Source organism: Gadus chalcogrammus, chromosome 21, assembly GCF_026213295.1.
Source record: "Gadus chalcogrammus isolate NIFS_2021 chromosome 21, NIFS_Gcha_1.0, whole genome shotgun sequence".
Taxonomy (NCBI): Eukaryota; Metazoa; Chordata; class Actinopteri; order Gadiformes; family Gadidae; genus Gadus; species Gadus chalcogrammus.
Window position 1 is genome coordinate 11,642,055 of NC_079432.1, and position 14,424 is coordinate 11,656,478.

The 14,424-nt window shown below is 43.8% G+C and overlaps 1 protein-coding gene across 2 annotated transcripts in view; it reads left to right on the plus strand.

Moving 5' to 3' along the window:
- Positions 1 to 14,424, plus strand: part of scara5 (scavenger receptor class A, member 5 (putative)) — a 58,477-nt gene that overhangs the window by 39,161 nt on the left and 4,892 nt on the right. For both annotated transcript variants that reach the window (XM_056580817.1, XM_056580818.1), the window contains 2 exons: positions 6,900 to 6,968; positions 12,616 to 12,804. In XM_056580817.1, the coding sequence (XP_056436792.1) occupies positions 6,900 to 6,968; positions 12,616 to 12,804 (258 nt within the window). The remainder of the gene's footprint in view (positions 1 to 6,899; positions 6,969 to 12,615; positions 12,805 to 14,424) is intronic.

The window sequence follows — 14,424 nt, forward strand, 5'->3', positions numbered from 1 at the left end:
TGTGTCAATAACAATCTTTTTATGTGACACTGTAAACACATAATCAAATGTCAATTAAATCCCAAGTGTGGAAAACCAAGCCACACTCATCACAATCGTTGTCCGTTACTCTCCGTTACACCTCCATATCTACCCCTCACCACTGGATGTCGCCCTCTTTCGTTTGTGAGAAACAATTACGAGAATGGACGATGAGAGACTGTTCGTCGAGGCGGAAAAATATGTTGAATTGTATGACCAATGTTCCCGTCATTACAAAGACAACTCCATAAAGGACATTGCCTTGCGAGCCATAGCTCTGGAGATTGGCTCTTCAGGTGAGAAATCAACAATTGTGGACTAACTACCCAAACCATTAACCATAATGGGAAATAGACGAAATCAAGTCACATATAATCACACCATGTAGGTAGAAACCAGATTACTTAGTTGTAATATATTTTTTTTTATTTAAGGCAAGGCAACTTCATTTATATAGCACTTTTAATACATGAAGCAGACTCAAAGTGCTTCACATAGAAATACAATAAATATACAATACAATAAAATAGATAGGCTAAGTAAAAGAAAACACAGGCAAAGTTCAAAAATGCATTGTCATGTATTAACTGTCACTGGGTTTAAGGAAAAATAACATTAAGTGTCTCGAGCACTCAAATAAAATAGACTGGCTACTGAGTCCAGCACAGCAATAACATCACTGTAGTTATCCCGAGGGATAAAATATATGTGTATATATATATATATATATTTATGCAAAAGAGTATTTATACCAGAGTGTGATAATAACTAAATGATAGGTCATCATGACTAGGTTGCACCATACGGTTCTGCCATTGCAAACTTCCTAGTGGCGAATTGAAATATTGGTGGTGCCTCTCTGCACGGAGCTCCTGGACCAGATTGTGGTATACCCCCTGTTCTTGTCTCCGTTCATTGATGGGGTGCACCCAAACCCTTCGTCTTCTCCCTGCCCGCCTACGATCAACCCTCCTGCTCCTACGGTGCAGCAGAAGAAGGGCAGCCACCCTCTGTCTGGCGACAATTGTTCTGTTGAAATAAAAAAAACTCAATAAAATGTAAAATAGCTTGTGTTCAATTAAAATTGATAACTACTGGCTGCATACATGTAAATGTGTGGCTATGATAAGGCTATATAGATGGATAGATAGCTAGCTACTTTATTGGTCCCAATGGGGACCAATAAAGCCATCCAGTAGCTCAATACAATAAATACACACAATAACAATTGGCCTTAAAAGGGGACTGCACTATATACTAAAAAGGCTTAATAGAAGGTCCTGCAATTATTGAGATTGTTGATGCAGTAGATGAATAATTGCAAAATATAAAATAAATAAGAAATGACTAAATAAAACGATAAAGTGCCCTACAAACTAAGTTGATCTACTGCTTGGAAACATACTTTCACTGCGCAGATTATACATTTTTCAAATTATTCAGCGAAAAAATATGGAAAATAAATAAACTAGGCTACAATAGGCTACTCACCCATTGCGTTTCGTCTCTTTGTTGCGGCTGATCGACAGGTGACTTCCTGATATTATACTGCAGTGCGACCGTCGCGCCGCTTCCAGTTGGTGCTAGGGGCGGCTTTTGACCCGCGTGAAATGCGCGCCGCTGCCCTTTTGCAGTACATTCTCCATGAATGCTTTGTACTCAGTTGCAAGAGCCGAATCCTTCCTGAATCTCCTTGAGAGTGTGTGCGTTGTGCTGCCACATCATGGTTGTTTGGTAACAATACATCCTTGTCACGGAAGGGTGGGGGTAGGTAGTAATATCCCTCTTTGACTGATTGCTTTCGTTGTCAAGTTCATGAATTCTATGTCCTCAACATACATCTCGCTTTTTTCCCTCATAATCCTTTTCAGGGAAATTCATTGTTATATTGATTGATGAGCAAGTCCTTGATATTGTCCATCAAGATTCGATTTACCGTCACTGACGTTGATCCAGTCTTCTCCGTAGCAGAACAAGAGTTGAGCGGGCCGTTGACCACCCATCCTAATAGTGTCTTGACTGCGTACGGTCCATTCCCTTGACTGTTGACTACTTGCCCGGGTTGCATCGCCTTTGGAATGTTCATTCCAATTAAAATCTCAATGTTGGCGTCAATGCTGTGGAGTTTGATTCCATTAAGGTAGGGCCATCTTTCTGTGTCATGCTGACTAAGTCGATTTTGTTTTGAAACAGGAATTTTGCATTGGGTGTATACTTTAGGCAGATCAATAAACACAGTTCCATCTAAGTTACCTACTTCTAATCCTGTGAGCTCATAGCTCTTAACAGGTCTGTCTTGTCCCAATGTTTGCAGGATGAATCCAATTTTGCGACCTTTGGCGTTCAGCTGATGCATGATGTTTTCAGTGCAGAAGGTGGCCGAGCTGCCCGGGTCAAGGAAGGCATACATTCGGACGGTTTTGTTGCCGTTGGCCACCTTGACTTGAACTGTTGAGAGTCCTTGTGGTTGTGGAAGATGTGTTCAGCGAGGGCCGCTGATCTGAGTTCTTACTGTCAATGTGTAGCAGGGTGGGGTGCTTCCTATTACAAATTTGACAGTCCAATTTTTTGTTGCAATTCTTACTCATATGGCCCCTTTTTAGACATCCAAAACAGTGGCCATTCCATTTTAAGTGTTCTACTTTCTTGTCATGTCGCTCTGACTGGAATTTTATGCAATCTGCTACTGTGTGTTGGCATTGACAGAAAGTACATAATGGCATGACAGCACTGGAAAAGGTGTTGGTTTGCTTTGTTACCGTTGATGGCAGTCTGGTTGCCTGCTGTTTGGTTGCCTGCTGCTCAGCCGGTGTCACAGTGGTCACAAAGCTGCTGCCTCCTCTAGGTGTCCTTGAGTCAAAGCTTTTGGTTTTGGAGATGGGGCCTTTAATGGGCGGTGGATCTCTAATGTCTCCGAACACTGGATGCAGAAGGATACGGGATTGCGTTTCCATGAATTCCACAAGATGCTTGAATCGAACACGCGCGTTTCTTTGAGATGCTTCATACACTCTGGTCCGCCATCGTTCACGGAGTTTGTATGGTAATTTGGAGAGGAGCAGCTTTAAGTTGGAGGCAACATCCAGTTCGTCAAGATAATCCAGGTTTTGCATTGCATTGTGACATTCCTTTAAAAACAAAGCATAAGAATGAATGGACTTATGGTCATCAGGTTTAATAGATGGCCAGTTTAGTGCTTTTTCAAGATAGGCATTTGCTATAATCATTTCATTCCCGAAATGTTTGTGCAAGAGCTGTCTGGCCTCTGTGTAGCCTTGCTGGCCGTCCATATGCAAACAACTACGGACCAGGTCTCTGGCCTGACCTGTTGTGAATTGTTCAAGATAGTATAGCCTGTCTTGGCAGCTACTAGTATTGTCCTCAATAAGGTGTCTAAAGGCATTAATAAAAGATTGAAAAGATAACGAGTCCCCGTCAAAGACTGGAACTTCTCTTTTTGGCAAGAGGGAAAGATTTTGTTGCCTGGTCATGAGATCCATGAGCTCCTTTTGTCTTTGCAGCATAGCACGGTGGTCTCCGGTGGGGTCATTGCTTGCATCGGCTTGTGGGCTGGATGAAGTTGTGGCTCCTCTTCTGGCTCCCCCAGAGCTGCTGAGCATGTGTCGAACTGCTTTCTGGAGCGGGGTTTTTGGTACCGCCCCCAGAGTTGCAAACGGAATTGGTGAGGCATCATCAAAGGTGGGCTCAGTGTTATCTGTCATAATACATCATAATACTCATTCATTCATTCTTTTTCCATGCTTCCACTTCTTTTAGGAAGAAGGCAATATTCATAAATCTGGGCTCATACCAATTATTCTGATCCTCCCTCTGCTCCATTTCGTCTACAATAAGTGCACAAACTGAATCATTGGCAGATTGAAGATCTTGAAAACAGCTATGCAATATCGTGATTTTATTCTCCACTTCCTCAATGTTTCCACCTTCAAACATCAATTCCTTAATTTCATTCGTTTTCCTAGTGCAAGCTCCTAGCTTTCCTTTGCGCGTTGCAATCTCTGATTTCAAAAGCTTTGCAGCCTCCTCGGCCGTCTGACATTCCTCGTCAGACATTTTGCTTTCAAAGTTCACAAATCCTTTTGTTCAATTCCTGTTTGTTTATGCAGTTCGCTAAACAGTCCAATAAATAATATTGATGTTGATATTTCACTTAACAGTATTTTGTTTGTTTGCACGCACGTTGCTTCCAAACATTCCTTTCCAGCGCAGCGCGGTTTCATTCAGAAAACCGCTTTACTCACGATGCGTCGGCTCTTCATACATTCCATCGATTGCGTTCCCCTTCGATAATCAACAGTGACGTTGTCCACAATCCGTAAGGACACAATCCATGGATACAATCCTTTCAAAGACGTCGGTCTTCGGGTAGTTTTCCGACTAAGTTATGGCCATTCTACCAGATTTTTGAGGCCATGAGGCTGATGCGGAGTTCTCCCGACACACATTCTGAAGAAACACGCACGGAGAGTAGAAATCTTTGAGTTTTTATTCTAAAAGTCCGGTTGACTTTCCAGCCGTTCAAAATAAAGTATTACAAATACGGTTTGCGAAAACAATATGAAAGTACTTCAGTATGCTAATGCGTAGGCTATGCGTATAGGTATGCGTATGCGGTCAGAAAACTGTTCCTTCTCCGCCATCTAACCCGATACAGTCACCGTCAATGGGCCAATTAAGCTCTACACAGAAGCACGTTGAGAGGGAGTGGCTAGGGGATTACGGTAACACATGCAGGTGAGTCCTAGGTGAATAACAAAATATAGTATTAAGTACATTGATTCATGCATATATTAACTGAAATCATTTTTCCATAAACTTAATAACAAAGAATTATATCTTAACTAATAATGTCAAGACAAAATGCAGAAAACCTAATTATGGCTTCTACACACACACACACACACATTTTCAATGCAGTAGGTCAAAAAGCAGGCTTAATTACATGTTGGATAAACTACTATTTTTAGCTAATCCACCACACCCCGACCCTCCTTTAGTAATGCTAATGATACAGGTCTCCAACCAAGGGTCTCCTTAGGTGTTTTTTGGTGGGCTTGCGTAGGGGTGGGGTTTGGGCAGGGGTGGGGTTAGGTGGTGGTGGTGGTGGTAGGATATGGCATGGCTCGGATGGGTGGGGGAAGCTAACCAATGTTTTGAAATGGAAATAAGTGGTATCCAAGAACATGCTGATTGGAGGGAAGGTGTCACACATAAACACAGAGGTATGTCTGCTGCCAGCGCTGGAACCACAGAAATACCAGGGATTTGCTGAGCTGAGATCACCAGAATAGTCCCCATGATTGCTTTTGGTTTTTCCGCTGCTTAACCAGCCAGATTGGTTGTTTGGGGTTCCGCAAAGAAATCAATTTCTCAGTTTTACTTACTCCCTCTATCTATCTGTCTGTCTTTCTGTCTACTGTTTACTCTGTATCGCTCTCTGTCTCTCTCTGACTCACTGTCTGTCTGTCTGTCTGTCTGTCTGTCTGTCTGTCTGTCTGTCTGTCTGTCTGTCTGTCTGTCTGTCTGCATCTGTCCGTCTGTATGTCACTCTTAATCACTCTGTCTCTCTGTTTTACTCACTCTCTATCTATCTCTCCCTATCCCTCAGTCTCTGTCTTTCTCTGTCTTGCTCTCTTTGTATCTCTCTGAGAGTCTGTTGTGCTCTCTCTCTCTCTCTCTTGTTCTCTCTCTCTCTCTCTCTCTCTCTCTCTCTCTCTCTCTCTCTCTCTCTCTCTCTCTCTCTCTCTCTCTCTCTCTCTCTCTCTCTCTCTCTCTCTCTCAGCCAGAGGCTTAGGCTGTCTGGTCCACTCCTCTCTGAGTGGGCCAGACAGGGCTCTATCCTCTAGTTTTTGTGCCTAATGCCTAAAGTATACAACGATTACAGTGCTGGCTTACACTGTTAGAGACTTGAGGTACGTTGAAAAAGAGACCATGGAGGACCACACATGAAACGGCAGAGGAGAGCGAGAGTCTTTTTGAAGGCTTGCGTTATTTATTCATTTTAAATGAAAGAAAAAAATAACGTTTTCTCTTCACTTTTGTGTGATTTCAATCACATACACATGTTCTTATTCACATATTCCAGGGTTCAGGTTTCTCTAATTGTGTGTTTAAAGCCCCCCTGGCCCAACCCATAGTCTTTTTCGATGTAAGTCTCCTGTAGCGTGTAATCTTCTAAGTGTGTGTCATGTGTTCACATGTCCTTTCCCCCTGTGGCTTTCTGAACGGGCTGCTTTGAGAACCGCGACATCTGAAAGTCCTTTTTTGATACATTTACTTCCACACCAATTTTTTCCAAAGTAGAAGAAAATATGAATTTGAACATGGGTTACACCCTTTTATTTTCATTTATTAGTACCACCATGATACCAACCTATCAAATAACACCATTCAAAAACATGCAGATTTGGCTGTACTGAATAAGGGCAGAGGTCAACCATTGTGCAAACAACTTACAAATTGGCCAGAAAGGTTCAAGTTCAGGTTTTTTATTTTCTGACTCAAATGTTCTGCCTTTGTTTAACATTCTTTAATCCACTGGTTTCTACGTTTTTTGTGAAGACTGACCTGTTTAGAAGAAGACAGACTTGAATAAAACAAATTATTAAACGTATTAGATTCTGATGCAACCCAGATGATTTATTTGCTTATTGGAAAGGGTTGGAGAGGTACACAAACCATACTGAAGGCGTCGCTGCACTGAATCATGAGTCATCATTTGTGGAAGGCTTTGTATGTTATTTGATAGTTTGGATGTGTTTGCTTGCTCATTCCAACGTATGCATGACCTCTATCTCTACGTCTCTCTCCCCCTCTCTCTCTCCCTCCTTCTCTATCCTTTGTGTCCTGTACCGCAGGTGAGAGAGGAGACAGGGGTTTCAGGGGAGAGAAGGGCGAACGAGGAGATGGCGGAGTGGATAAGAAAGGTAAGCAGTACTGTTAGCACCTGAACAATCTCATCCACGAAACACAGAGCGAAAAACATGGTGTGGTTCAACATACATTCAAAAGGACCTCCTCACTTCTATTGTAATGGTGTTTGCAGGTGTAGAACTGGACTTCTCTACCTATATTCCCATTGATCAGACTTATGAAGCAAGTTTGCTAATGTGGGGGAAAGTATGAAGCAAATCATGGTAATTGGTAACATATATTTTAATTGACCGTACTTTATTTGACTTACCCCATGTTACGTCACACTCGACTTAGTTCTGTTGTCTGCATGCTTGGCGCATTACGAAGACAAGTCTTTAATTCTAAGGCTTGAGAAAATGCAAAGTAAAGTTCCAGTCGAATTGCTGTGTACTTTCCCCACATTAATGAACTGGGATTTGCCAACCTGCGATATGTTCTTTAAAGTAGGGTACCCACCAAACAAACACAAAATGATTCATAATGAACTAGTGATCATCAATGTTTATAGAAAATGGAGGCATTGGCGTATTAGCCAAGTGTGGACTACAGGCCAAGGCAGGATGCCCCTTCACAGCATACTGCATACTATTCCTTTACTGCCAGAGTGCCTCGACAGACCGTAACCATGGAGTGACTTAACTTCACTAAATCAGTTGGTTGTGGTTTGTTAATGGGCCTTAGCTACTAATGGCATGTATGAATGCTCTTATGGCAAAATTAAAATATTACACACACCCACACACACGCACGCACACACACACACACACACACACACACACACACACACACACACACACACACACACACACACACACACACACACACACACACACACACACACACACACGCACACAAACACACTGGGAACCTATTAGGATTAGGGTGTCTACTGTCTAGAATGAAACCCTGTGCGAATGATCACACGGTGTACTTTTTATTGAGCAGAATTCGGTGCCATGCCGAACATTCGGGCAGAACATTTGAAAGCACATCGCTCGAAAATGTGACGTATCAACGATGTGAGGCTGAGGTTCCAACACAGACCCACAAAAACAGACAGAGCGCATGGCATCACACTTTAGAGTGTGTGATAGAGAGAGAAGGTCAAGGGGATTGTGTATAAAACGATAGTCCTTGTGGCCAACGACCTTGGTGAAGAGAAAGAAAGGCAAAACAAACAGTACCACAGCAGTTGAATCACAGACGTGATTCATTTGGTTCTCCAACTGGGGCCAAAGGGAGCTGTTTTGATAACTCTATGACATCCTCCTCATCATCCTTATCACCACTGTCCTCCTCCGCAAACTCTCCCAAGTGGTTTAGTCTCCATCCAAATCTTATTTCGCAACATTAGCGGCCCCTGCAGAGAGGTCTGCCCGCCAACATGCCCACTCTCACGTGTGTGTGTGTGTGTGTGTGTGTACACTGGGGCCCTCATGCCCTCTCTACTGTATTCTAATAGTAGTCTGGTTGACTCTGGAAAATACTATCCAAGAAAAATAAAATAGTGATAAGACAGAAAATGTGTACGCGAATGTCCCAAGAAGCCAGAGTCACTTTAGCATTCTTCTAGACCCCTACACCCTCACTTTAACACTCCCATGCCCCCCTTCACACACACATACACACACACAACCACATGGCTCAGGTTCTCAGTTCCACATCATCTGCAGCCCCCCATGTCCATAGGTCGCCATGAAAGAGTTGGGCTGCACGGGGCCCTTGAGGGGCAGGGCCCCTGGGCCGCAGCGTAGAAGGGGTTTTATCAGACAATGGGCTTCATTTGGTTCCTTTGCCTCGGTATTTCTGGCTTTCTGCCTTTTTTCTTTCTTCCTCTCTTTCTCTCATTTCTTTGTTTTTCGTTGCGCATCAGAACGATAACATCCCGATAAAAAAAGAATACAAATGTTTTTGTTTGTGTTATGAGTTCTGTGTGTCCTTTTGTGCGTCCTTTGTTCCTTTACTCTAATGAAGAAGGGAAGAGAGAGACGCTGAGACGCACTTTACTGAACCGCAAGAAAGATTGGGCTCTTTATTGTGTTTTAGGGTGGGACGTTGTGAACACACGGCTCTAGTTAGTGTCTGTCTCTGCGCCATACACTCCACTCTCGTCCAGGTTCTCCTTCCCTCCCTCCTCCCTCCTTCTCTCCCTCTCTGACTCCCTCTCTCCCTCTCTCCCTCCCTCCCTCCCTCCTCCCTCCTCCTCTCCCTCTCTCCCTTCCCCTATCTGACTCCCTCTCTCCCTCTCTCCCTCCCTCCCTCCCTCCTCCCTCCTCCCTCCTTCTCTCCCTCTCTCCCTTCCCCTCTCTGACTCCCTCTCTCCCTCTCTCCCTCCCTCCCTCCCTCTCTCACTCCCCCCTCCTTCTCTCTCTCACTCTCTCGCCAGACAAACATTAGTAATATCAGGCCCAAGTGTCCCTGGCCCCGTTAAAGGTTATGAAAGCAAGTCAGATGGAGAGAGAAAAGTATTATAAATACACAGTATGAAGGCAGGAGGGAAGAAGTAAGGAAGTTGGGAAGGAAGGAAGGAAAGATGCCCAGTTTGATTCCAACCTGTGGTCATACGCCATGTCATTCCCTCTCTGTCTCGACTCTCCTGTCCCAAAATATACAAAATCCCATCAAATATAAATTTAAGAGAAAGAATGAAAATGATTGCTATGAACTCAGAGCAGAAGTGTCCTGGTCTCGTAGGACACTGGGAGCAAATAAGTAAGAATAAACTTTATTTTTAGAAAAACAAGCTGTGGTTTATCCAAGGATACTGCTGGTTGATAGCTCTCCTCCTTCCTCACTGGAGAAGCAGCATTCTTCCACATCTATGCACCATTAGTTACTCTATGTTCTACCAAATGAGGAGGAAAGAAAAGTACATTTCGCATTTAGCCAGCGATAAAGGTATTTGGAAATCATGTGCACAAATTAAGGGGGAGTTTGCTGGCCTGTGTGTGTGTGTGTGTGTGTGTGTGTGTGTGTGTGTGTGTGTGTGTGTGTGTGTGTGTGTGTGTGTGTGTGTGTGTGTGTGTGTGTGTGTGTGTGTGTGTGTGTGTGTGTGTGGGGGTGTGGGTGTGGGTGTGTGTCTGAGTGTGTGTGTGCGTGTGTGTGGGTGGTTTCTTGGAAAGCATGTCCTACAGTATGTGCGGGAGCTGTCAGATTCCCTAGAGAAGGAATCAATTGCAGAGAAATATGGTGGGGCCCTTGCAGGATTGGACTCATATCTCTGAGGAGAAAGAATGGTATTTTCATAATAGGTCATTTGTCTTTGTGTGTGCGCGCACTCGTGTGTGTGTGTGTGTGTGTGTGTGTGTGTGTGTGTGTGTGTGTGTGTGTGTGTGTGTGTGTGTGTGTCTGTGTGCGTGTGCGTGTGCTTGTGCGTGTGTGTGTGTGTGTGTGTCTGTGTGCGTGTGCGTGTGCGTGTGCGTGTGCGTGTGTGTGTGTGTGTGTGTGTGTGTTTGTGCGTGTATCTGTGCGTGTATCTGTGTGTAATGTGTCCATGCTGGCCCAGATATATCTGCAATTGCAAAGATTTTCCAACAGCCACCAATGCAAACGAGAACTACAGCACAGTCATTTTTAGCTCGTCAAACTTTTGGATTGCTGTTTTGCAAATATGCATGCATAATACGCAATATGTGCAATATGTAGCACATGTTTTCGGTCTGCAGTCAATTAAAAAAAATATTTGCGTGGAAGAAACACAAATTCCATAAAGATAGAGTTATGACATCTTGATTCATCAAGAGTGATTCCAGTAAACTAATCCCCCTATCAACCCTCAGATCGATCATAGCAGAATAAATCCAAAGTGTGCAGGAAGGAATGAGGACCGAAAAGAAAATGTGCTGGATGTTGATGTTAGCTCTCCTTCAATGTGTCATCCTGTGATGCTCTTGGATTGTAAGGTACGATATAAATCAGGCACGCCTCTGCTGGAGGTACCATTGGAAAGCGCACAGTAATTTCTATATATTAACCCTCCACACCCTGTCCCTTTCCCCCAGTGCTATATATGTACAATGTGGTTCACATTAGTATCTCCCCCCACCCTCATGTCTATTCCTTCATTCCCAGTCCTGGAATTCCACACAGGCAGGCCTCATTCGGGACTTTCCTCCTTCTCCTCCTCCTCCTCCTCCTCCTCCTCCTCCCCCCCCTCCTCCTCCTCCTCCGCATTATCACTAAAAATTGACTCAAAATGATCCCAGTTCTTTATAATTATGTTTTTATTTATTTAAACCCAGTAGTGAAATATTGATTATTTTATAATTTAATCTGTGGTTTCAACTTTATTTTTTCTGAAAGGTGCTCTATCATAAAGTTAGATAACATACTTGATCTCTATCAGTATTCTGTCATTGTCCATCTATTTGTTTGTTTTACTTGTTCTTACCCTCATCCTCCTATCCTTCCTTCATAAACTCTATTATTTAAAATAAAAGAGAGAAATAGAATTAAGTATAAGAGAAAATGGCAAACATCACTCTGATACGCACTGACAAGTGTGTCATGTTATTAAAACAATAACATATCATTCCATGCTATGTAATGAATGACGACGGTCTAGTGAGAATCAGACGCGTGTGCATGCATGATGGTCTGATGAGGCCCACATCCTGTCTAGATAGTGTGGGCTTGGCCCTGCTCCTCCAGTGTTTCATCATCCCGGCCCCGCCGGCGCTACCCAGGCCCCACAGCACAGAGAGCACTGTCCCAGAGATCAGCACTCAGCCAGTGTGTACATGTGTGTGTAAAGACAGGATGGGGAATGAGCCAGATAGTGCAAGACACATTCAAACACACACACACACATGCACGCAATCACACACATGCACACACATACAAACCCATACACGCACAAACATACCAGCAAAAAACACACACACACGCAGATATGCGCACAGACTCACACACACACAGATTATGTATGTTGGTTACCACATGGAGACATATCAACAGGCGGCTGTGATGCAGCTGCTGCACTGAGAATGATCCTTCACAATGTGGGAACATTTTCTGCTGGTATTGATTTCTATCATTGTATGTATCTATAACACATACCTGCCCACCCGCACATACAGTGACCGTGTGTGTTCCTTTTCAATGTGTCAATCTGTTAAATGTCATAAATGTGCGCCCGAAGTTCTTCAATTCAATTTAGAAAAAGGCGATAAGCCGTGTGTTGTTTTTAAACATTGATCGTGTGTGTTACAATTTCTAAACACAGGCATCACTCTGTCCACCAAGACGTTAGAATCTCATTCACACCTTCACACAGTGTGCAGCAGAATACACAGTATGCACACAATCTACCCGCACAACCAACTGGTTTAGGTCTGCAGATACAGGAACGCTACACATTTGATCGAGAGGTACCCAATAGTAAAGAACAGGACAGGATTCAGCTGGGGTTTTCATAGTTAACTTGTTTCTCTAACAAAATCAAAGGCATTTTCAGTTGTTTATGGAAATGTTTTCCCATCGCAGCTTGTGATTATGTCATTTGGGCTTCAGTTAACATCTGAGCGCTTGTAAAAGAGTTCAGTCATGTTTTTATTGTCAAGTATCTGATACTAAATATTTGTTGTCACTGTGACAAACTTTGTGCAACTGTTCATCTTTGTGTGTGTGTTTGTCCGTCCGTCCCCCCCCGTCCCCCAGTGGAGGAACCTCTGGTGAGGCTGGTGAACGGCTCGGGGCCCCATGAGGGCCGCGTGGAGGTGTTCCACGAGCGGCGCTGGGGGACGGTGTGCGACGACTCCTGGGACCAAAAGGACGGGGACGTGGTCTGCAGGATGCTGGGGTACCGCAGCTCCACCGACGTGCACAAGACCGGACGCTTCGGACAGGGTAGGGAGCCCGGGGCCGACCGGACTGATTAGTCAACAACACCAAACACTAGTTAGTAGGTTGAGATGAATTGCATCGAGTTTGAGGCAAAACTCAGAAAAAAACACAAAATCAACTCATTTGAGGGGGGGGGGGGGGGTTCTAGAGAGAATAATTGCTCCAAATTTGTACATGTTGCAGCACCGTCTCAATGTCCCAGTTCTGTTTTGCCATATTTACATATGTTTACATATGTTTTTACATATGTGTGCGGCAGCATTAGTAGCTCCATCAGGATGAATGCAGTGTTTGAAATATGAATGGCATTTATTTTACCAGGAACACATGTAGTAAGCGGCGTAGAGGGAAATCCACATCCTTCCACTGTGACATGTTATCAATAGATTCTAATGCAGTTCTGTTCAAATGGTTTAGTCGACACACAACTCACCTAGCGTGATTAAGCGTTTGGAGCAAAAAACTATAATAAACAATTGTTTTTCATACACGTGTTGTGTGAAATCTTAATCTAATTATTGTGATGTTGTATAACGTATATACTGTGCACATCCACGGTGAAAAACAGGGCCTCGATTTTTACGCGTTGTTTTAGTGACAATTTTATGCAATTTTCTTCAGTGGGTATTTTTCACAATTCTACTGAGGTTAATATATACTTTTAATGGGGAAGTTTGGCAAGCTCAAGTGTCGTCAAGTTGTAGTCTCGGAGATCGTAGCCCTGTCCGTCTCTTTCTTCCTCTCCCTCCTTCTCACGCTCTCCCGCCGTCCTCGGCTCACCGTGATGTCATTCGGTGCCCGCCGTGGAGGCCAAGTCATTAAAGCATGTCTGGAAAAATGTGATACTGAAGCGAAGAAAAGTTTGCCAGAGGAACATGAGTGCGATGAAAATATTCACTATCAGAAGCCGAGAGCCGTTTCGCTACACAGCAATTCCGATATACATATATTTTATAATAAATAATGGAAGGAGTCGCACACATCCGTTACAACACTGAAACTTGGCTCTCAATCTTGATACTTCAAAAAGCTTCTCCGTATAGTCTTGCCGAAGCCTCCCTGCACTCACTCTTCACGCGGTTCGGTTTGTCAACAAGGAGTTGACAGGAGGAGTTGTTTATACCATGTTTGTACCATTGTCTTGCGTTCCATGGGCTCAGCGTATTTCACCTCCTCTTAGCTCCTATATTACACAGAGACATCGTTTGTTTCCATACCCAACTCAAAGCCATCAAGCACCAGGAAGGCAAGCAGGGCGTTGGCCTAACCTCCTGTGATCAGAACCAGGCATGACAGTCCACGGAGAGCAATGAAGCAGAGTAACAAAGCAACCAACGCGTTCTCCACCGCAAGCCTAGCGCGTCGTCCCAGTTTTACCAGGAAGTTAATTTAAAGGCCATTAGGTCCTAATAAAACCACTCTCCTCTACTCCTCAAGTACCCTTCGGTTTTATTGTTTCTCTCTGTATGTCGAGAACTCCCGAGATCACTGCCGTGTAACGTATTGACATAAACAAACCGTAAAGAATAATGAATTTGGTGAAAGGCTGACGGAGCCCCAGCCTGTACATCCATCAGCCGCTGTACCCCAGAGAAAACAGTGTAAAGGTCTGTGTGTGCCTGT